The sequence below is a fragment of the Amborella trichopoda genome, chromosome 6 (assembly GCF_054954075.1).
Source record: "Amborella trichopoda isolate Santa Cruz 75 chromosome 6, AtrichopodaSantaCruz75HAP2 v2.0, whole genome shotgun sequence".
Lineage (NCBI taxonomy): Eukaryota > Viridiplantae > Streptophyta > Magnoliopsida > Amborellales > Amborellaceae > Amborella > Amborella trichopoda.
Window position 1 is genome coordinate 48258343 of NC_142341.1, and position 23169 is coordinate 48281511.

At 36.0% G+C, this 23169-nt stretch overlaps 2 protein-coding genes across 2 annotated transcripts; both read right to left on the minus strand.

Annotated features, from left to right (window-relative positions):
- Positions 1–1260: 1260 nt before the first annotated feature.
- LOC18441928 (uncharacterized) lies at positions 1261–13920 on the minus strand. Its single transcript, XM_006852153.4, has 5 exons — positions 13488–13920; positions 9615–9760; positions 8973–9249; positions 2939–3211; positions 1261–1878 (listed from the first exon to the last, which is right to left on the minus strand). The coding sequence occupies exons 1-5, from the start codon at positions 13776–13778 to the stop codon at positions 1405–1407; spliced, it is 1461 nt and encodes a 486-aa protein (XP_006852215.1). The 5' UTR covers positions 13779–13920; the 3' UTR covers positions 1261–1404.
- A 3313-nt stretch (positions 13921–17233) lies between these two features.
- LOC105421239 (large ribosomal subunit protein eL32z) lies at positions 17234–21904 on the minus strand. The gene is made up of 3 exons (XM_011627859.3): positions 21761–21904; positions 17855–18036; positions 17234–17583 (listed from the first exon to the last, which is right to left on the minus strand). Exons 1-3 carry the CDS (start codon positions 21848–21850, stop codon positions 17454–17456), a joined length of 402 nt encoding a protein of 133 aa, XP_011626161.1. The 5' UTR covers positions 21851–21904; the 3' UTR covers positions 17234–17453.
- Positions 21905–23169: the final 1265 nt, after the last annotated feature.

Genomic DNA, 23169 nt, shown 5'->3' on the forward strand with positions numbered 1-23169 from the left:
GGTTTCAACACTGGAAATCTTTGTGAAAGCCTTAAAATATATTTTCATCTTTATTTATAAAGTTTAAGCTTCAAAAATAGTGTCGATCGACAAATCTATGACAATTTGAAAATCTTGAAAATTGACGGTCCAAAAAATACATTACAAAATACACTATTTCTAAATCTTAAAATCCATTTTTTTCTTACATCCATGCATCTTGATGTCAAAAATTTTTAGGTAGGCTCTAATTTGATTGGTTAGAGCCTCAGCTCTATATAAAATTTTGCCTTATTTAAATATTATAACTAAAGATATATATTTATATTTATTTAATATTTAAATATCAATACTATTCAGGTCGGGGATGGCACAAGGATTTCTCCCCAATTTGAGTATCCATTGCTAGAAATCATTAAGCATTGTACATTTCCAAGAAAGAGCATCCTAGAAATTGATTTTAAAATACACACATGGGCTTCTACATGCAAGAAGACCATACAGGAAAATGTAGGATCATGAAAGGAAAATTATTATATAAGGTGGCAAGTTGCAGCCTTATGGTAGTAAAGTGAATGTAGGATCATGAAAGGAAAATTATTATATAAGGTGGCAAGTTGCAGTCTTATAGTAGTAAAGTGCATCACAAGAATCCAATAGAAAAGAGCGTTCAGAAGTTGGAAAATCTGTTTTTTTTTTTTTATTATTATAAGAAGTTGGAAAATCTTGCTATTGATTATCTCAACCTGTAGATATTGAAAAAAAAAAAAAAAAAAAAATTGCAACCCCATAATAATATATCTTGTAACTTATTTGGACCGTTTACTTTTAAGATTTTCAAGTGATTATTGATCTACTTGATCTATACTATATTTAAAATTATAAATTCCATAATTAAGGATGACCATACATTTTTTTTATCACCATATAGTTTCCAATATCAGAACTACATATTCTGACAAAATTTAAAACTTACTTGCATAGCATAGTGTGGGCACCTTATACAAACCTCAACCTATAGGAGAATCTATTCTTGTGAATAAGTCATCAGTTGCTTACTTTCAAAAAGCAAAGAAAAATTCACCCTGAGAAATGAGCACAAATAATCCAGGCTTTGGATGATCTTTTAGGAACTAAAAATTTTAATCATTTTTCTTTTTTGAAATTACTCATATGGTATCTCAAAGTGATTCCTAAATTTCCGATCAAATCCTCTTAGGAGGTGTTTTCCTCGAGGGACCTTGCGATTTACTCCGCATGAGTACACTGTAGCAAAGCTACTACCGCTTAACGATTTCTCATATCATTAACCAAAGCAAGGACATACAATTAGTATCTCCCTCTCGAAATTGGTCTCTCCCCCTCAAAGCGCCTATTTTCTTTTCAACTCTCTCTCTCTCTCTCTCTCTCTCACACACACACGTATCAATGTTGGAGGTGCCTCTTTATGATCCCCATCATCTCACTCCCATGAAAACGTCCCAAACACCCCCTAGCTGCTGCAATCTCACTAAACTCACTGACAGAATCACCCCCATAAGCCCTGACCTCATTCTCTCTCTTCTCCACAGTGAACTCTCTCTCCCTACCACCTACACAGCTTTCAACTGAAGGGAGAGGAAATGGGTCAAGTGAAGCTCCCATAACTACAGCCTCACCACCCCTTGCATCCACAAAATCCTCAAGCTTGCATAGAGAGAAGGGCACAGGCTCGAAGCTGTGGTCTCCATACTCAACTGGTGTGGAGTGGTCACCGGTTACACACAGAGAGTATGAACAGTGACCCTTTCTTTGGGCTTCCCAAAGAAGACGGACAAGCTGACCAATGGCTTTGTCGACCACTTCCATGGCTCGAGCCTTGAACTGGCTTGCCTTGTCATGGCCTGCGTCGTCTATCGCCTGCACAGTTGGACTATAGAGTGAAAACAAGGAAATCTCACATATTCATAACAAACAGTATTTCCTAACCAAGGAGACCAAGGACAGTATTCATGAACTATACTACCAGAGGAAGCCGGAAGGTAGCAACTGTAGGGAGAATTGATTTAACCATTGTCATGCAGTCAATCCTTGTACTGCAACATGCCACCTCATAGTTTCCAGTAAGAACTCAGCACAATTCGAGAAATCATGTCTCATTGAATTAAGAAGAAATGAACAAAATCGTTCCCTCTCATTATGAATACCTTGTGGGAGTTTATTTCTTCTACAACAGATGAGTGGACTATGAAAACGTTCCACATTCAGTGGCAAATATGAAAATATTATGTCTTGTTCGACCAATAGTGTGCATATAAAACTGGATCTTATTATAACTGAATGTCTTCCGGCATTGGAACCTACTGAGGAAGTCCAGTACGGATCTACAATGTTATTGGCTTTCTATGGATGATCTAGTGGTCAGAAAGGTGGTCGCTAAATCACGAAGGTTCTCAAAGAACAAGAATACAAAGTGGTTTACATTTGGTTGATAACAGAGCATAGATCCTTGAATACAGTGGAGGATACTTTGATTGTCATATTTAGTGATATAAAAGCGATTTAGGGAGGTCATTTATGCTTCTTATTCTACAGAAGGACCCGACATTATGTATGACAATTCACTCGAATGAAATAGCAAGTGGTCCACTCAAGTGTCACTAAGAATAGCAAGGAGAACACTAAAGGAATTGAGCACGAAACATATGAAAGGCACATGGGGGAAAAACTCGAGATTGGGAAAAGGGCAAATTCCTCACAAGAGATGAGCAATTTAACACGTTACCCATGTCTTTTGATTTAATTTCAAAACACCCATAAAAAAAACACATGGCCTTGAGTTGGAATAGTTGCAATTGGGAAAGATGTTAAATACTTCATCTCTTACGGGTTTTTGACAAATTTCCCTTGTGAAAATATGTGTGTGTGTCTGAGTGAGAGACAGAGAGAGAGGGAAGAGAGTTTGAATCAAAAGGAATACCTTGATGTGGAGGAAGCCGAAATCATAGCCATCGGCTCGACCTGGTTTATGATCATCCTCTCCTGGGACAAAAACAAGAGGGGGAGATTGCAAAGGAGCAGTAAGTGCTTTGGCAATAGCTACAGCTTTTGAAGTCAAGAGAGTTCGATAATCTCCTGTTGCTCCAGGTGCTTCCAAAATATCGATTCCTAGAGACAGCCCTAACCCTGCAATGATTTTAGTTGGGGCTACCATGCAAGGCCACAGCCCGTGCTTCTCTTCAAATGCTGGAACCTGCAACATGCATCTAAGCGAAATCATGACAAAAAACAAATATTGATGAGATTAACTTACCGTGGAAACATAATTTTCTACTTATGCAGTGCTATGAATGAAGTTCGCCCCATGTCAAGAAAACAACTAACGGCAACTGTTATGATCAATGAAAATGCTAAGCTTCATTTACAAAGATAAATGAGATGGACTTCAAATGTCTGAGGCAACAGGGAATGAGGAGTGAAACCTTTTCAATCAATAAATTATTTTTAAGTAAATTTACAGATTAAATAAAAGTTATTAGTAAATTTACAGATTAAATAAAAGTTATTAGAGAACATAAAATAACTTTTTCTTTAGGTAAGTGTTCAACTGTTGAACTATATAAAGTAATCCATTAAAAGTAATATGTAAATCGTTTGACATTCACACACTTCATGCTTCACTAATGAAAAATTGACACATGGACATGCACCACGCAATGCGCGGGCCATTAGCTAGTACAAATAAATGTAACATCATTTATTAGTGTGCTCCAAAGGCTCCCAACCCCACGCTCCAGCTTGTGAGTACTTCTCAAAGGTGGGTATTAGCGTCGTCTACTGCCACATATTTAGAAGTGACTTTAACGATTATTCTTGGGACATCAATTGGGAAGAGATGATGGAAGCAGGGGTTCATTTTGGCCATGGCACTAGGAAATGGAATCCTAGAATGGCACCTTATATCTCTGGAAAGCGTAAAGGTATTCATATTACAAATCTTACTAGAACTGCTCGTTCTTTATCAGAAGCCTGCGATTGATTTTTTGATGCAGCAAGTATAGGAAAGCACTTCTTAATAGTAGGTACGAAAGATAAAGCAGCTGATTCAGTAGCATCAGCTGCAAGGGCTCGGTGTCATTATGTAAATAAAAAATGGCTTGGTGGTATGTCAAAGAATTGGTCCACTACAGAAACAGGACTTCATAAGTTCAGGGACTTGAGAGCAGAACAAAAGATGGGTCGATTTAATCATCTCCCGAAAAGAGATCAGCAATGTTGAACAGACAATTATCTCACTTGCAAACATATCTGGGCGCGATCAAATATATGATGGGGTTACCCGATATTGTAATCATCGTTGATCACCAAGAAGAATATACGGCTATTAGAGAATGCCTCACTTTGGGTATTCCGACGATTTGTTTAATCGATACAAATTGTGATCCGGATCTCGCAGATCGGAACCAGTCCTTCACACGCATCCTTGAGGGGTTTTCTTTTCCTAGAACAAATGAGGAACATAAGGCTTGGATATGGGGGAGTAATGGAAGATTTTTAGTTTGGTCTTTCTACACGGCAATTACCAAAATATGACCCTGCCCCAGCTCATGAGCATTAGCATTTCAATAGCCAGCATGCTTAAATATTTGCTAACTGATGCAGGAAGAAATAATAAACCAGAAAAATAGAAATATAAAATAAAAAGGGTTGAGTTAATACACCTTCTCTCAAAGCCTACAAGGGAATCCACCCCAAAAAAAGATCTTTTCACAAGACCAACTCTTTACTCAAATCCAATCTCTGCTTCTACAACGAGGGACTACTTCTCTTTAGATACACTTACAAGAAAATAAATAAATAAATAAAATAACCCACAAAAAATAAACTCTCTCTTATCTCTTTCTCTCTAACTCCCACGTAAGTCTCTATCTCCATCTATCTCTCCACATCTCATATTATCTTCTCTTTCTAAAAGATAATTCCTACCTATCTTGAAGGGAAAAGTTTATATAGAGCTGAGGCTCTAAACAATCAAATAAGAGCCTACCTAAAAAATTTCAATAGAAGAGGTTGTTTTGATGCCCAAATATCCTCAAATTGATCATCTCGATATCAAGATGCATGACCATGAGAAAAAAATGAATTTCAAGTTTTGAAAATAGTGTATTTTATAATGCTTTTTTGGACTGTCAATTTTCAAGTTTCATAGATTGTCTATCTACACTATTTTTGAAGCTTTAAACTTTATAAATAAAGATGAAAATATATTTTAAGGCTATCACAAAGATTTTCATTCCAATATTGAAACCACATTTCTCAACACTATTTGAAGGTAGGCTCTAATTTGATTGCTTAGAGCCTAGGCTTTTATACAAACCGCACCCTATCTTAAAAGACAGGATATTTCCTAAACCAAAAGATAGGCATTCCTGGGTAACAACTCAGGCCCCTGCTAAAACTCATGCACAAAAATCCTCCCACCTAAGTTATCCTAAAGCAATTCCTATTCCTAAGAAAAATAAATAATAATAATAATAATAGCTCTAAAATTTTGACAAATCTCTCTGCTAACCATCGATCACCTTCAAAACCAGCAAGTATATATTCTCAATAGATGTCACATATGTCAAGGAAAATGAGGAGTCAGTGACCACCTCTCCATCCACCCCGTGGCAAGTGCTTTGGCTGTCGGGCCTTTCTGATTTCAATGGGTAAGGCCTCAATCAGTGGCTGGATTCAAATGAAAATGGAGCTTTCTTCCTCTTCCCAAGAGAGGTAGGACTCTTCCCATGCTCTCCTCCTTAGCCAGTTTTTGGAAGTAGGGAGATGAAAAAACCAAGCTTCTAGGGATGAAAGTCCTCTTTTGATGCCCTGAAAAAACACCATGTCAAATGGCTATTTCATGGCCACTGATTTGCTCAGATGTCAACATTCTTAAAAAGACAACTCATTAAGTCGTTGGAGGAAAGTAATCTCATCCTATCGGTGAAGTCTAGCCAGGGAGAAAGACAGACAAGACAACCAAAAGCTGAAAAGCTGAAATTTGATGGTTTTCTAAGGGTGTCATTCAAGCACTAGAGGACTCTTTAGGGATCACTATGGAGGACAATATTGACATTTTCATGGCCTTTTCTCTGATTCTACCATGGTGAAGGCAGAAGCAATTCCACTATGGTGAAGGCAGACGCCATTCTTACAGGGTTTTGCATCATGGAACAAAATGGTTGGTCTCCTTTATTGGTGGAAGGGGACAACGTCAATGTGATCAGATCAGATGGGCCTCAAGCGCCAGCCACTTCGAAAGTGGCACATATTATGATGGAGATCTTTGAGATTTGTGAGAACATCGTGGTTCCTTCTCACATAAACATCAGGAAGCCAATTCTGAGATCGGCTGGGTTGCCAAAACTGGAAGTGATTGGGACTCTATTATAGTTGTTTCAAGCTAATTCTGTCAAGAGATGACCCCCCTTATCATATTTTCATCATCTTTTTTATTATTATTATATATCTATTATACCATTGGAAAAATCTTCAGTCTAATCCATCAGGGGGGGTGCTTTACAGGGATATCCCGCCAACTCGGAGGTCTTGATTCTGACGTGGTAAGCAAGTCTTCAAGCTCTAGGAAAGGCCGAGTGCTTACTGCTTGGTAGATTGATTTAGCGTTCGGCCAAAAGGCTATAAGATACATTGTTTATCTATCAAAATTAAGTAATTTTATATTATCTAATAAGCTGATTACCATTTGTCAAAAACATATTTTCATTAACATGACAATATCATCAATTCATAATTTATCATCACATTAATTTGTTAGAGAAACAAACTAAAGATAGTTGCGGTGCAATCAATCAGGCAAAATCTTTTTTCAAAGAGATTTACAGAGGTGAATTTTGCATCCGATCCCACGAACTTAGCGAATCAGCAGTTCAACGATTCAATCAATCAGAATAATATCACATCAAACTAGGCAGCAAAAAGAAGGAAATAACCACAAATTATAGTGTTCAGGATTCATGATAAGTTTTGGCAAAGTTTTACGTTGGCTGCCTACCTAACACAACCTAGCCCCTTTACTCGGGCATGAGACAGGTTAAGAGAAAGTTTAAGGTCCTCACCCTTCTTAGACTAAACTACAAATTATAGGGAAAGAAGAATAATTGAAAAACATAAATTAATTAACTGGAAGATAAAGTGTCTACAAACAAAAGATAAACCTCTCAAACTTCCCTGCAGGGTGAGGCAATCGTTTTTCTGGGGCAGTATACAAATTTCATATGTATGCATTTTGTTTTCATAGATAATCTCATATGTATACCACAAATTATTTGCTTTTTAATTTGAATTTTCTTTTCTTTTTCGACCATCTTAGTGTAAAGTTCTTTTCCTGGCAATCAGTAATGCTAAAGCTCTTAATCTTTTTTTTTCTACACATGCATGAGAGTTCATGCAAGTATGCACGCAAGGCCGCACATGTATAATAATAATCAATCTTTACCTTTTTTCATATTTATAATTTATTTCTCTACCTTTCATGACTTCTTTTCAAATTTTATTAAGTTTTCAGACATTTCTTGTTTAAGATTAGGTGTTTACAATTCATGGATTTCACATCCAAATTTTTGTGGTAACATAATGAACATTAAAAAAAAAAAACTAGGCACACAATATAACATAATATATTATCTCTGTGCAAGTATTGTATCCATATGTGTATTATGACTTTAACAATATTTTATGATTTTATCTCCTTTAATGATTATTTTGTTAGTATCTTCTTTAATGATTTTCCTACACTTATTACTTTCTTGTTTCTATTTGATTTTTAACCACATTGAGGGGCAACCTTTGGGAGGAGAATGGAGAGGTGGGTGTTTGCATTTTGCATTATGTATTTGTTTCATATTGGTTAGGGACAAGCACATATCTGCAGTATAAACTGACAGGTAGCCACACCCGTAGCTATGCTTAACCTTCTTTCCAAGACAAGTTTCCCACAAAAAGGAAGGAGTTTCTAGGCATGCATTGTTCCTCATGAAGCAGGGAAAATTTATCAAGGTCTCCCTATTTTTGAGAAATTTCATCCAATCAATTTCCAAAACAATATATGTCTCCCACCCTCTATGGCATATATCAGTACTAATAAGCAGTAACTATGGTTTACGATTTCCTCTAAAGGCTATCAATGAACTATGCAGGTAAACGATCAACATGATGAGGAACACCTTGCATAGGAGCTCACAGTATTTGTTAAATATGGATAAACCACATTCTATCAACCATTTCCCAATTACATAATGTGAGTATTCCACAGGGGTTACAACCATGTCTAGTTGGATAAAAATTTAGGAGTTTGATTTTGTTTCAAAACTATGGATTAGAACTTTTTGTTCCTATCTTGACATTGCTTTATGGCAACAATAAAGGATCCCCAGCAGTTTGCCACATATTCAAAAGGTTCATTCAGAAAAGTTCTAATATAATTCAGACTTTTCGTAATTGGAGGCTATATAATGACATCTTACTATGTTACAACCAAACCTCAGTGCATAGAAAATGAAAATAATGACCACTACAAACAAGAATGACAGGTATAAATGCAAAATTTCCAAGAAACATGGCACTTTGACAACATTTTGGAAAATATCACTATAGAAATAAATATATTGAAAGGACCATCCAGAATAACAAATAACTTACACCAACTCCAACAAAGCCTTTCCTTGGCAAGAATTCATTGAAAAGAATCAGTGGTAGGTGCCTCTTCCTTTTTAAATAGATGGGTGTTTTGGAACACTACACACTGGGACCTATAAAAAACTCGGGATCCCCATGTGTCCTAATCCAAAGATGGTCAGGGGAATGACCATTTGTAAACAGGCAAAAGCAAACATTTGAATACTTGGTAAGTGCCCGTTATGTATAACATTCAAAGGTATGGATTATGTACCATTTGAAAACCTGCAGAAAATCTCGACATTAAAGTTTCAGAAAAGCCAAAATATATTGACCTCAATTCGAATTCCACAACCACGTAAGAGGACTACATTTGCGATGCTCTTTCCTTCTGAGGCCCGTTTTGCATTCAGTGGGTGAGAAACCAAAATACGTGATATCTCCTGGGATAGTTCATTGACAACAGCAGCAGTATTCTTTGCTTCCTGTGTGTCGTCCAGAGGAGTCACTTTTAATAACAACCGGTTGTCCTTTAAGGGATCAGTGCCAGATATATTTCCACTCAATTTGGGCCCTTTAACAACCACTCCACATCTATGTTCTGTGGCATATCTGCAATCATGGATAAATTTTGTTAATCTCTCATCGTATTCTAGAAATAAAGCTTTTGGACCATCTTACTGATGTCCATGATTATGTATTATTAAAAAAGAGCAGAAAATCAGTATAGCACCTTCAAATATTCATTTTTTAAAAAAAAAAAAACCTTTAATTTCTTACAAATAGCACCTCCAAATATTCATTTTTTTTAAAAAAAAAACCTTTAATTTCTTACAAATAGCACCTCCAAATATTCATTTTTTTTTATAAAAAAAAACATTTAATTTCTTACAAATAGAACTTACATAAATATTGGAGCCAAAAAAACCAACGTCAGGAAATGCCAAATTGAAATATGACAAATGCTCATTCTGTACCTGACTCGGATTTCATATTCAGTAAAAGATGGTAACTTCATTCCATCCAAGGCTGCACAAAGTACTGGTCCCTCTTCCTCAAAATGTCTATCTGCTCGTCTACTTGTCACGATGTCCGTGGTCTCATCCAAAGTAGCAAAATTTGACTGCAGTGCAAAATGTACGGAGGGTTAAATAAAATTAGGACATGAAACATGTTCCATCATACATAAGACGCAACGACTGCTATAAATTGTGAATGGCAAATAAAAAATATGTTTGCGAGACCAAAGGCGTCCCACCCTCACTATATCAAGTTGCGTTTAGATATGGCAAATTGGTCATTCCACCCAACAAAATTTTTAGTAATATCAGTGCGATAGCACCAGCATTTGTAACATAGATGATTGATCCATGAAAATGTTTCCACAACTATTTGCATGGGCCAGAAATTACCAAGGTACCACTTCATTCCTGTGTAGATGATGACAGAACTACATAATCATAGTGTTATTAGGTGTAAACAGTGGTTTAAAAAACAGAAAGGTGGATCGTCCACCCACCGATTCCAATCAAGATCGTCCAGATTTGAGATCCGACAAAAAAAAGACCAAAAAAACAAATAAATAATAATATAATATATAATATATGTGTTTTAAAGTGCTTGCCGTGGGGGCTAGAGAGTCTGATTGCGGCCCAAACTATGGAGGTGCAAATCCTCCTGCCACACTTCCTTTGTTGTATGCTAATAAAAAAAATGTGGAAGTTAATGTTAAAATAAGAAAAGGTTGAAGGTACATCAAAGAAAATAGGGATGCTAGGGGTTCAAACTTGCCACAATGACTCAATGCCTACATGTCTAGCCAACTAGGCCATTCCATCTCTATATTATAAAATGTGTACATGATATATTATAAACTATTTAATTGCCAACCGGCACGATCATCAGTGATTCCGGATCAAGATCGGCAATTTTTTAATCACTAGGTGCAAATGAACAAATAATCTCCCACTAAGAACAACTTCACATACAAAGTTCACACCATGCATTATAGAAACATTAAAAAGAAGAAGAAGAAGAATGGACATGAAAGTTCATATCTGGTATCAACAGGTTAGAATCCCATCTATGTGTGTGCACGTGTAACACACATACATATAAGAAGATTTCCATAAAATGGCAAGGGCTTGGCACAATATAAACTACCAAAACGATGACTTGAAATAGAAGATTAAAACAAATAAAGAATTTACTTAACATAGGAAATTCAGAATATAAAAATAAGTAATGGCTTTGGATCAATGATTCAAAAAGCGGACAGCCCAGCGCCTAGGCAGCTGCCTAGGCGGTCAAGAAGGCCTGGGCACATCGCCCAAGCCTAGGCGGCCAATCTGGGCGGTCGATCCCTGGGCGGCCGCCCAAGGCCTGCCCCCGCCCAGGGGCGGAAAAACCATTCGGTGAGGGCATTTTCGATCTTTTTTTTTTTGTTTTTAAGGGTCAAAAATTAGGGTTTTAGGTTCATTTGAAAGCTAAAACTTGTTGGAGCCAAATTTAGAGAGAAAGCCCCCAAAAAAGTAGATTGTGGTGAATTTTTTAGGATCGAAGGGTTACTCAAAGTTAACAAAAATTGATCAAAACATCACCCATTGGTATGATATTTACTTTTTGATGTTTTGCAAAGTTATTAGGGGTTTTTTTAGAAGATTTTGAGTATTTAGAAGCATCTTTGAGCTGGAAGTTTGAAGATTGAGCAATCAAACTCAAAGTAAGTTTGAAAATTTTAAGTTTTAATTGGATATGGAGTATGAACCGACTTATGGATTATGGTTATGCTTATGGAGTATGTGCTAAATACTAAATAATATATAGTATAATTTGAATTATGTACTGCAATACATATAACTGATACTGACATAACTACAGAATGCCAGAATCATTATTTGGATTCAACTAGGCCGCCCAGGTTCTAGGCGCTGGGGCCCAGGCCGCCCAGGTTCTAGGCGCTGGGCGCCCAGGTCGCCCAGGACCCACCTAGTGCTTTTTGAAACTATGCTTCAGATATATATGGAGTTAGAGTGAGGATAACAACTTGGAAGCCTCTTGGTAAAATGGTCCGAAGTAAAAAACGGTACTACTAGCAAGAAGAGTGGTTCTAAAATAATAAAGAAAAAGAATTCAATCCTTATGGTCAAATTAAAGTTTCTCCAACTAGGTACCAAGAGTAAATACTTATGCACCCAATATATAATCACATGCACGCATACAAAACTGATATGGAATGGCAAGTAACTAACTGATATATATCACTCTTTGGCTGCTCAGACCATTGAAGCAATGACACGAGATGAGAACTTGAGGTGTTGAATAAATTGTGTATGTACGACAGATAAATCAATTGAATCATTGGAAGTTGAGGGGGAGCTCACATAGGAAAGAGACTGCTTGTTCTAAAGCCTCCTTGAAAAATGGAGATGAAAAAGGGCAGACTGTCATCATAGATGAATTGAAAGATGCCTTTCTTAAAAGGTGACCTACAATGATCCATCTTTGTACTATTAGTGACCTTATAAGGACAGTTCAAAGGCTCCATGTTTAGTTAAATAGGACCAAAAATATTGGGCAATTTATTGCCCTAGTGAATGGTGAGATAGTTCAAGCAGATGCTATCACCTATATAGAGAGAGGGAGTGGCTTGTCCTTGTGTTCTTAAAGAAAGCTTAGATATCAGAGGCCCTAGAGGCTACACGGAGAACCATGGTTTTAAGAGTATGATTATGAAGTTTATTGTGGCTTATGATGAAATTGTTAGAAGCCTGATAAGTTTTATGGATAGAGTTGGAAGTCCAAAAGGAAAATCGGGCTGGATGATGGCACTTGTGGTGGTCACTTTGATCTATTAAGTGCACCTTTGAGAAAAGGTTGCACAAACCTTGCTCAAATGATATTCTCCAAATTTAACCAATCCAGTCCATCCAATGGGTTTAATATTTAAGACCAGTTATGCTTGCTATTCATCAACTTTATAGAAGCAAGAGTACCCATAGCCAATAAAGAAAAGAAAGAAATTGAGATAGTTAAGTTTAAAGGAACAAGACACCCGTGAAACTTAAATCCATTCATTTATTACTTCTTTATGGCTGTGCACATTAACAATATAATGCTTCCATCCATGAAAAATTATTTAGTCTTCAGTTTTATCTAAAAATTTATCCTTTAGTCCAAGTTGAGAAGATCTCCACATTTCTCCTCAAAACTAGAATATAATGGGTAATAATTCATCGATCTCCTTCCAAATTCCCTGTTTCTAAAAATTTGATGAATGATCTTCTTTCCATATGCCCCCACATACCTAGGCAACAAGAGCAATAATTATTTGTTTTTTTATAAGTAAAAAAGATTTTATTAAGAAAGTGAAACTAACCACAAGAATAACAATAATAAAACCTCCATTTTCTTTTGGATCACAAACAAATATCCATTTCACCGGTATTAACCAAGCCCAAGATGAAGAGGTGACAGAAAAGCAAATACGCATAGATGAAGAGGTGACAGAAGCAAATACGCAAAGATGAAGAGGTGACAGAAAAGCAAATAGACATTTTAATAAGCTAATGAGAGAGAGAGAGAAAGAAAATGGCAAGCGTAGGATCAAAACCAAGTATGCATAAACATACAGATCGAGAGTAAATGCAATACAGAGACAATAGCAAACCCAAAATCTTCAACTCACTAAATTCCAGAAATTCCATCCTATGCACCACAACTTCAACTCATAATGGATATTTTACACAAGGCCCCTAAATCATACCAGAGAAGAAAAAGGCGCCACTTTTATAAGCACTAACAGCAAATTAAAAGGAGAGAGAGAGAGAGAGAGAGAGAAAGATGCTGACCTTGAAGGCAATATCTCCAGGTGACATGGCCAAGCCAGCACCCATGGACTCGAACGCTCCACGACCCCTGTAATAGATTCTTGGGTCATAACCCAAAAGAGAGAGATGAGCAGTGTCACTGCCACAAGCAAGACCTGGTTCAACAGGGTCCATGAGTCCATTAACCCCTGCTGAAGATATTGCATCCAAATTGGGTAAATGTGCGGCTTGCAATGGAGTTTTGTGCCCAAATTGAGGCAATGAAACATCACCAATCCCATCTACCAAAACAAACGCCACCCTCCTCTTCATTTTTGCCAACTCTTTCTTCAAATGGCTTCTCCTCCTCTTTACAGATAATGCTCTATCTCTCTCTCTCTAAAATGAATACATTGAGCAATTGGGTTTCTCTCTCTCTAAACATTGAGCAAATGGGTTTTCGTAGCACAGGTGTGCGTTCGCGTTCCAGACAAGCAATTCACATCTGGGGAGAGAGGGGAAGGAACAATGGCACCAGTGACCAGACCACAAAGTCACAAACGCAACCATAGATTCTTTCGAGGGCCAACAGATTACGCCTGCGGGATCAGATTGTATATTTACTTTTACATGCCAAAGAGCTATACATACAATTCTACGACCGTTCGATCTGAGAATTTCGTTCAACTTTATGATTGTTAAAAGGTGTGGTTTGCATGAGGTTGCAAATGTAGTTTTGATATCAAAAATTATTAAAATGGTCTGGAAATATATTTTTATTTCTAATTTTAAAATTTTAAACTCTAATAATGATTCAAGTAGATCTCTAAATACATGAATGGTTTCAAGGATGAGATTAAAATTTGAGTTCCTACATCGGAAAGGGACTAAATGGACAATTTACTCCTGCAAAAGCATCTACTTTTGGAATGTTTATAGTGGGAGAGTCGGAAACTTGGAATCTGAGCCCACATAGGGGAGAGAACCATTTCAAAAGGATCTAAGTTTCTAGGAGGCCTGGCCTTTATGAAAACAAAATGAAGCCGCACCATAAATTCTTGACTGGAGAGCACTTTTGGCGGTCCAAATCCTCACGAGGGCTTTAAAATCAATTTCTAATATTATAAATAAAATTGAAAATTTAAAAAATAAGTATATATATATGGAAGATAGCGAAATAGATGATATACTATTTTTAGAGTTTTAAATATATATTTTTTTACAAACATAATGTTTAAGTCAAGATAATCATGAAAATATTTTGCGATGCTTAAATTCCAATTTTAGATTAATCATGAGTGCAATCCTTTCAAACCATTTTCCTTTCAAAAGATATAAGCTTTTAGCCTTCTCCACTTACTTGAAAGTGGGTTATTGACAGAAGTGATCCCCCTGCACGCCTTTTGACCTTCTTTTTATCTCCTCCTCTGACCTTCTCTTTATTTCCTCCTCAATAATTGGATCTATATAGAATTGGGAATGGTATATGCGGTCGATGAGGACCCAGACTTGGACCTAGACCGAAACCCATACCTGGCTGGGTTCAAGATCACTGGACCCAGATCCAAACCCGTTGGGGCATGCAAGAGCCAGATCCATCCAGCCCTGACCCAAGAATCCAAGTCAATTGCAGATCTGACCTGAGTTGGATATAACCATAGGAGGTTTTAAAAAACAAACCTTTAATATTTTGATTGTCACGTCCAAAAATCTACAACTAACCCATCTCTAAAGGGAAAGATTTATGTACTTCCCTATTGTATATAAGTGTTTTACTCCCCACGCATCCAGCCATCCAATTTAGAGAAAGTGAACCATTGACCATTTGATTTAGATCTAGATCTGATGTTTTAGAGTATTTTATTTTTAATTTTTTCTACAAATCATATGAATATGAAATTTAGCATGTGCTATACTCTTAATGGGGCACACTTAAAAAATACTAAAAAAATTATCCCTATTAAAATAAAATGACCAAAATACCCCTACACATTTCAAGGGTATTTTGATCATTTTATTTTATCAAAAATAATTTTTTTATATTTTTGCAGGTGCGAGTTTGAAAGAGGAGTGGAAGCTCAAAATTTGGTATCAAAGTTTTTATAGAAAAAATAAAAAATAAAACAATGTACATGACTTTGTAATTGAGTCCATCTCAACCATTCATTCAGATCAAATTATTGGATAAAAAATATATATAATTTATATACCGTAGGGGAAGTATACAAAGCTTGCCTATCTCTGGTAAGGCCCCTTATCTCCCTAGATCCCAACAGTCCATTTCTTTTGTCTCAATGTAGTGTTGGATAGGTGCTTTCCCGCCATAATAAACCACTTTTTAAAAACCTAAAAAACCTGCAAGTCTACCCCATCATAATAAGTTACTAACCCAAAAAATAGAATCGCATTTTAAAAGCCCAAACTCCAGTGGTACATATGAAGCCCGGAAACCGAAAACCTATGACTCAGATTTGAAACTCCAGTTGATACAAATCTTATATATCCATAAACAATTGAAAACGAATGTCTTAATAGTAAGTTATAAGATACAGTATTTCCATGAATTTCTAAGGACTCAAAATCCATTTTTTGCAGAAATAATAATACCAAGCTTTTTCAAAATAAACGAGAAAACTGCTAATACTCGGAAGGAAAAACTTGGGATCCATCCATGGGCATGGTTTTCAGAAATCTTGAAAGGAACATGCACAAGTACAAGTTTTCCACCAATCACTTTTATTTTTTATTTGCATCTGTCTAATTTGTTTCATTTATTTATGAATGAGCATACAGTGCAGAATCCATAAATATGTTAATCGGCACTGAATCGACCTTCAAATGGGTGAAGGGTTCAATTAAAGTTCACTTACAACCGATTGGACTAATAGTCAATGGGAAGGAAAAACTGCTAATACTCGGAAGGAAAAAACTTGGGATCCATCCATGAGCATGGTTTTCAGAAATCTTGAAAGGAACATGCACAAGTACAAGTTTTCCACCAATCACTTTTATTTTTTATTTGCATCTGTCTAATTTGTTTCATTTATTTATGAATGAGCATACAGTGCAGAATCCATAAATATGTTAATCGGCACTGAATCGACCTTCAAATGGGTGAAGGGTTCAATTTAAAGTTCACTTACAACAGATTGGACTAATAGTCAATGGACCATATTTCAAAAAATTTATAACTAATAATAACACAAATTTAAAAACATAAAAATTTACTGCAACAATTTCTCAAATTTGTTTAACCCATCAAACCGGACAAAACCACATCAATCCGACTTATTAAAACATATCAAACACAAATTTATCTAATTTTTGTCAAGACACTTTAACAAAAACCTAACAAATCGGACCACATAGTCCACTTTCATCTTGAAAACTATCGCATATTTCGCATCATAATTATCAAAACCATACCAAAAGGTCCAACCGATCGAAAAGCATACCAATGCCTTAATCAATACGGTAAGAGTAAACATTAATATTTAACCAATTTTGACAAATCGGATTTAACTGATTCAATTAATTAAATAGAGTTACGATTCAATCAATTAAATAAAGTTACAAAAAATTACAATACATTTTATATTGTTAAACTACTATGTTCATTTGTCTTTTCCTTTTTTTTTAAAATCCAATCCAACCGGTCAACCCATTGTGTTTCACCGATTTCACTAGACCAAAGCCCTTACCAATTTGGTGGTAGGTCCAACCGTAATAACTCACATACCTGAAAGTCTCTCAAGGAAAATCCATGATGATATAACAAATAAAGCGCATGAAGCTAAGAGATCCACATTCATAATTAAGGAACCTCAAACTTGTAAATTTATGATGAACAGAAATATTAAACACAAAACAAACACAAGATCCCCAACACAATTCAAAGTTCCCAGAAGTCTCAGTTATAAAAAATGGAAAGCTTATCCCAAAAAGCCTATCTGGTTGGATTAAAAAACTAATCTCTAATAAAACAAGAAGAAAGAGACTAAACCACGTCTACTCGTCTTCTTGGCTGCGCAACCTTGCCAACTTGTTAGTAACTGCAATGTCGAGTTGAGCAGCCCTCTCCACAATGGATTTCCTCTTTAAAGTGGACACATTGTGAGCAATCTCCGCACAAAAAGTCCTGAACATAATCATAAGCATTAGTACATAAGAAAAGCAAAAATCCTTCTGTGTTTAGGCATGTGCGCAGGGCAGGGTGTTGAAGAAAATTGTAGACACAACTGCATATAATCTCTCTCTCTCTCTCTCTCTCTCTCTCTCTCAACTCACAAACAAAACAAACCCTAATATTTTTATTTAGATAAGTAACAGATCGAACTGTCTATTGTGTTGATTCTCCACTAAAGCAAAACCTAAACATCTTTATCCAGATAAATAATAGAGCAAAGCACCTGTTATGCATCAACAGGAGGTCGAGTTCATTGGCATTGTGCACCACAAATTTCTTGAAACCATTGGGAAGGTAATGCCTTGTCTTCTTGTTTGAGCCGTATCCAATGTTCGGCATCAATGTGACTCCCTTGAACTTCCTCCTGACACGAGAGTCTATACCCTTAGGCCTTCGCCAGTTTTCCTATAGCAACAAAAAGCAACCTATCAGAACAAAATGCATGCGTACACGTTGAAGTTCAACACTTCCAAATGCACATAAAATATTAAAAAACTATGCAAATATTTTCAGTTTATCCATTATAGAATCAACTCCACATAAAAGACACAAACAACCTCTTCTGACAGATCGATCTAAAAATTCCATAGAAGATTCAAATCTGCAAATTATAGTAACCAAGGCTTAGGGGGCACATGCAAATCTGCAAATTATAGTGCCATTATTGGTGAATACTGCACCAAACATAGAAGGTTAAATCCAAATGTCGAAGAACAAAATTAGATCTCACCCTCCAGTTACCAACATCTCCAATTCACAAGAAAGGACAGAAATTCTCATTTTCGAGAAATAATATCAAGATCTAACATTGCGGTATAAGAATGCCATGAGATCCTTTATGACAACCACACAAACTGGACCACGAATAACAGGATATATTATGGAGCCCTCGAAGAAGAAAAATGTCCTATTGGGTATGTGATTTCAAGCGTTAAAGTCCTCTCATATTCGAGAGTGATGATATCACAAAAAGATCTACTAAGAAAGTCCACTCATAGTCCATAGATATGATGCTGAAGCCTCTTATAAGACCAAAATGACATAGAGGCATGTGACAAGAAGATATGAGCATACCTCAAACAATATAAGAAGAACCCCATGTTAGAGCCCCAAGCATTTTCGTAGTTTCCCAAGGAAAGAAGAAGCTATGAATACAGATTCTTGCCAGAAATTAGAGGAACGTCATACATCACGAGCCAGTTCCCAAGGAAAGAAGAGGACATGCAAAAATATTCGTGCTAGAAATTCAAAGGGGAAGGGATACAGCATAAGCCAGAAGCCTATGTGCTAAAGCTATATCCCCAAGCAAAATCATACTGGTCATAAGGTTCCAGCTCATGTGTGAATCAATATGATCAATGAAAATTTTACCTGTAGGACCCAATACCATGTTAAGGTTCACTTCTTTTTTTTTTTTAATAATTCCCATGTAAGGTTATCTTATCCAGATAAATGAACCTTTTTCAATCTCAGAGAAAAGGTGAACTAGCTGAAGATGTATCCTAAAAATCATTCGCAGTGAAAAGGTTGCTCAAACTCCAACTCATAAAAGAAATAAAGAAACACATGCCAACACATCACATGGCCGACTCACATATAGAGATAAAATGCGAGGCAAATCAAAAGACTTTCTGCTCAAGATGAGAGCAAGTAAATTGTATGACGCACTCACATCTACCATCTAGAAAACAGAAATAAAAATACAATACCAGGTAGCAGCCAGAATTCCATAAGAGGTAGTCCAGAATGTAAGTGAACAAAAACAAATTTGTTTAAAAAAAAAAAGGACAAACTTCACAAAAAAAATAAAAAACCGCATCATACAAAGGGCATAAAAGTAACAATATACTCAACTAAAACCCCAAATCTATGGGCTCCTTCTTGGAACAACTTATAGTGCAACAAGTGGCCGAAAAAAAATTAAACTATTTGTTGCACAAGCATCAATATGCAATGATATAATAACACAGGAGAAGAAAGGTACATTGTTCAAAGGCCAGATAAAAGATACATGAGCCCCAGCTTAGCATGTGAACCTTATCATCACAGAAACAAATCTTAGAAGCCTTTACGGTCCTAGATTTTGCTCTTCATCCAGTTGTCACAGACACTGACTAAAAGACTTAGTTACATCCCCAAAGGATCGATTGTACAAATTTAAAGATTTGCAGTGCTAGTTTCCTAGCCGACCCCAATTAATTGGGAAAAGGCTAAAATGATGATGATGCCGTGCCAATTTCCAGGCCCAAGTATCATGGGTCATCTGGTTTGCGTTCTTATGACTTACTTTAATACATACCTAAGAGAGGATTAAGCGAATGGAGAATAAGCATTTAAATGTAGAATAAACCATGCACGTCACTTAGGATTTAGCCTAGTAGCATAGAACCCTGGTTACTTAGGGGGAGGTCAAGGATCAACCTTGGAGTTCATAAAAAAACGCAAGCTGACCTAACATTTTTATAGGTTTTAAAAAAGTACCAGACAATTTTACTTGACCCTTAAATTCAACATTCACAATTTCCTAAAATTCATGCAATGCAAAATAGAAGCTAGGATGCATATATTTGGAAGAAAAATCAAAATATATATTGCTAATGCGAAAACAAGTTACAAATGCAAATATATATATAAGCGGAGCTGTTCGCAGGATTTCCAACCATAGAAATTAGAACATCAAGTACAAAATGGAAATAGGATTCTGATTCATAAGAAACTGATGCCCAACATTGCCGAATCTCTCATAACTAAAATTTTTAAGTTATATAACCAAATGTAGAAAAATATCTGGGAAAATATCATGTCCTATCATTTGGGTTTCAAAGCATCCAATACCGACAATGGAAGTCAGCTAAGAGTCTCTCAAATGAACCACACATCCCTACCATCCATTGTTAAGAACAGATGATTGAGGAGGTGCAAGGAAAGTCTTTCAAAAGCCAATGATAGCATAGAATTAATTTTACATGCCGAATAATGTTCCATGGAAGAATCCAAAATTTTCACTTTTGAGTCTCCTTTTCTTGCTTTGTTTTAATTGACACAACATTAAAAAATTAAATATTCAATTTGTCATTGCACATCAAAATGGATTCAACAGAAGGTTTTCTTTGTTATCATCCCAATGAATCAAAGGACTCCAATGCTTTCCTTACCTATTTAGCTATTTGCATCCTCTATAATCCATCTTAAAATGCAATTCCAGACAAGAGCAAAAGATCCATCTCAATCATTAGGCATGAAACCAAAACCATTTTCTAAATTCACAGGCAAAACCGTGAGCTTCAAAAGTCACCAAAACATCAAATTGACAAGTTATTTCCATCCTCTCAAGTAACTTTTGCACAGAAGAATTACACTTTTTCTGGAAAAATCACTTCAAGCAATAAGCATCTCAAATGAAAACAATTACCCAATTCAAATTTACAAGTTTGCTCACAATTTTTCACAGATCTGGATGTAATCAGAAATCTGGCCAAAATTCACTATTTCACATATTCTCAATAGAGAACACTGAGAAATTACACCAAATTTTTTGAGGAAATGCCTAAACCAATCAGCACTCTCATGACATTTATTCTGAACTCTCATGAAATTTATTCTGAAATTGAACTTTTCTTCTTAGCTATTCTTGTCATCGAAGCTTTGGCCTAGTTTTCTTCTCAAATGTGAAATCTCCTTGTCATTTTAGCTAATAAACGATCACCAGAAATTATCATAGGAACTATAATTATAATGTAGATTGTTCAAAAGCTAGATTTATTAGTTTCCCAAAATAAAATTATGCAGAATCACATGCTCACACATTAAACATTAGAACACCCATGATAATCACTTGAACGACTTAGCTAGCCAGCTAACCCTGCCCTAATATATCAATTCACCAACTTCGCCTGTAAATAACCATCTACTCAGAGAAACATAGCTTTCCACATTCAGTGAAAAATCACGAAAATCTAATCTCTGTTCTAGGAAATTAAAAACCATAGAGATCATACATATCAGTTCTCCGTAGCTGTAACCCTACGTAACAATATGATGAAACCCTTCATCTGAAATACCATAAGACCTAAATCTGAAAACCATAGAACCCTAGGTTGATGGGAACAAAATGGAGAACAGAGCTTACCTTGACAGAGATCTTGCGGTCGCTCTGGGGCCTCTTAAACTTCTTGACCCTCTTCTTCACGATCTTCTTGTTTAGGAGAGGAACCGCCATTTTTACGTATGAAGCTCTCCCTCTCTCTCTACTGGTACTCGGTTGCAGAGCCTCAGAGGTAAAACCCTAAACACTCGTTCCATTTTATAGAGGTTAGACGATAAGGTACCTAAAGTACCCTACACTTTTTTTAAAATGACCGAGGCAGTATAGTTGGAGCAATGGAGCTGACTATAATATGACCAAGATAGTCTATTGAGGCTCATCAACCTAGTGGTTATGGATTGAACGGTGATGACAGCTGGTTCGAGCCACACTACAACTCAATGAACGGTACGTATTGATTTCTCCATAACATTTACATCATCTCCTTCATTCCATGTAGACAAGTTATATGACTAAGGTGGTTATAATACAAAGAATACAAGTCTGCACACATTTGCACCATGTGTTGTTCATTGATTTGGACGGTGCAGATTTCACATAATGGCTGTCAGGGGAAATATTACCTGCATATTGGCCGCTAGGAGAAATATTACCTATTCTTTCAAACTTTTTTATCAATTAAAGAGAAATGATGCAACTCATACATCACAGTAGTGGTTGTGGAGGAAAATTTTGCTGCACCGTGATTTAGGCAATTGTGAGCCATGTAAATTTTTGGGCTTTGCTCTTTTATTTTGTACATATATTTTTCCCTTTATTTTTGCCTAAATCTTAATTTTTATCCTCTACACAAAATGATCAGGAAACAAAGGGTGAAAAATCGTGTAAATGCAAATATATTAGTTTGTGAAAGAAGTTTATTAGAATAGTACGTTCATCAATGAAACTTGAGAAGGCGCACAAAAAACAATTTTGAAATATTTTTCTTTAAAAAATTTGGGGTTTTGTTTTGAAATAAATTGTTTTAGATCTTGTAGATCTCATAAAACCTTGTAGAAGGCTCAAATTTGGTTCCGAAATTACCCAAACTGGGCCTCGAACAATAAGAAGTCAGACGTATATCTTTCACTTTTTGGGCTGAACATCCCAATTTCGAAATCTTCCAAATTCCAAAAATAAAGAAAATTAGGGTTCGAATTATAGAAAGGCAGTGTTTCACATCTTGTAAATATTGCAAAAGGCCTGGAATACTCAAATTTGGCACTTAAATGGCCTAAGATGGGTCCCCTATTGATAAAAAGGCCGGTGTTCTTAACTTTTAGTTTAAATAATAGTAATATAAATAGTAATATAAATAATTAAAATACCATAAAAAGGATATGGGATGGTATACGTCCCATGGACACTTGAAAGATGCACAAACACCTCTTAATTGTTCAAATTGAACTTAGCTTTATCCAAGTGCTACAAAATAATTTTTATTTGATTTTCTA

What these genes read in the sequence shown, in the direction of transcription:
- LOC105421239 (XM_011627859.3), bottom strand. Translation starts at nt 21,850, where the DNA reads ATGGCGGTTCCTCTCCTAAACAAGAAGATCGTGAAGAAGAGGGTCAAG. An exon ending in ACCGCAAGATCTCTGTCAAG is followed by an intron (nt 18,037 to 21,760) that starts GTAAGCTCTGTT and finishes TTGTTGCTATAG; the next exon opens with GAAAACTGGCGAAGGCCTAA. An exon ending in CTCCTGTTGATGCATAACAG is followed by an intron (nt 17,584 to 17,854) that starts GTGCTTTGCTCT and finishes GATTATGTTCAG; the next exon opens with GACTTTTTGTGCGGAGATTG.
- LOC18441928 (XM_006852153.4), bottom strand. Translation starts at nt 13,778, where the DNA reads ATGAAGAGGAGGGTGGCGTTTGTTTTGGTAGATGGGATTGGTGATGTT. An exon ending in CTGGAGATATTGCCTTCAAG is followed by an intron (nt 9,761 to 13,487) that starts GTCAGCATCTTT and finishes TTTGCACTGCAG; the next exon opens with TCAAATTTTGCTACTTTGGA. An exon ending in TCGGCTTCCTCCACATCAAG is followed by an intron (nt 1,879 to 2,938) that starts GTATTCCTTTTG and finishes CCAACTGTGCAG; the next exon opens with GCGATAGACGACGCAGGCCA.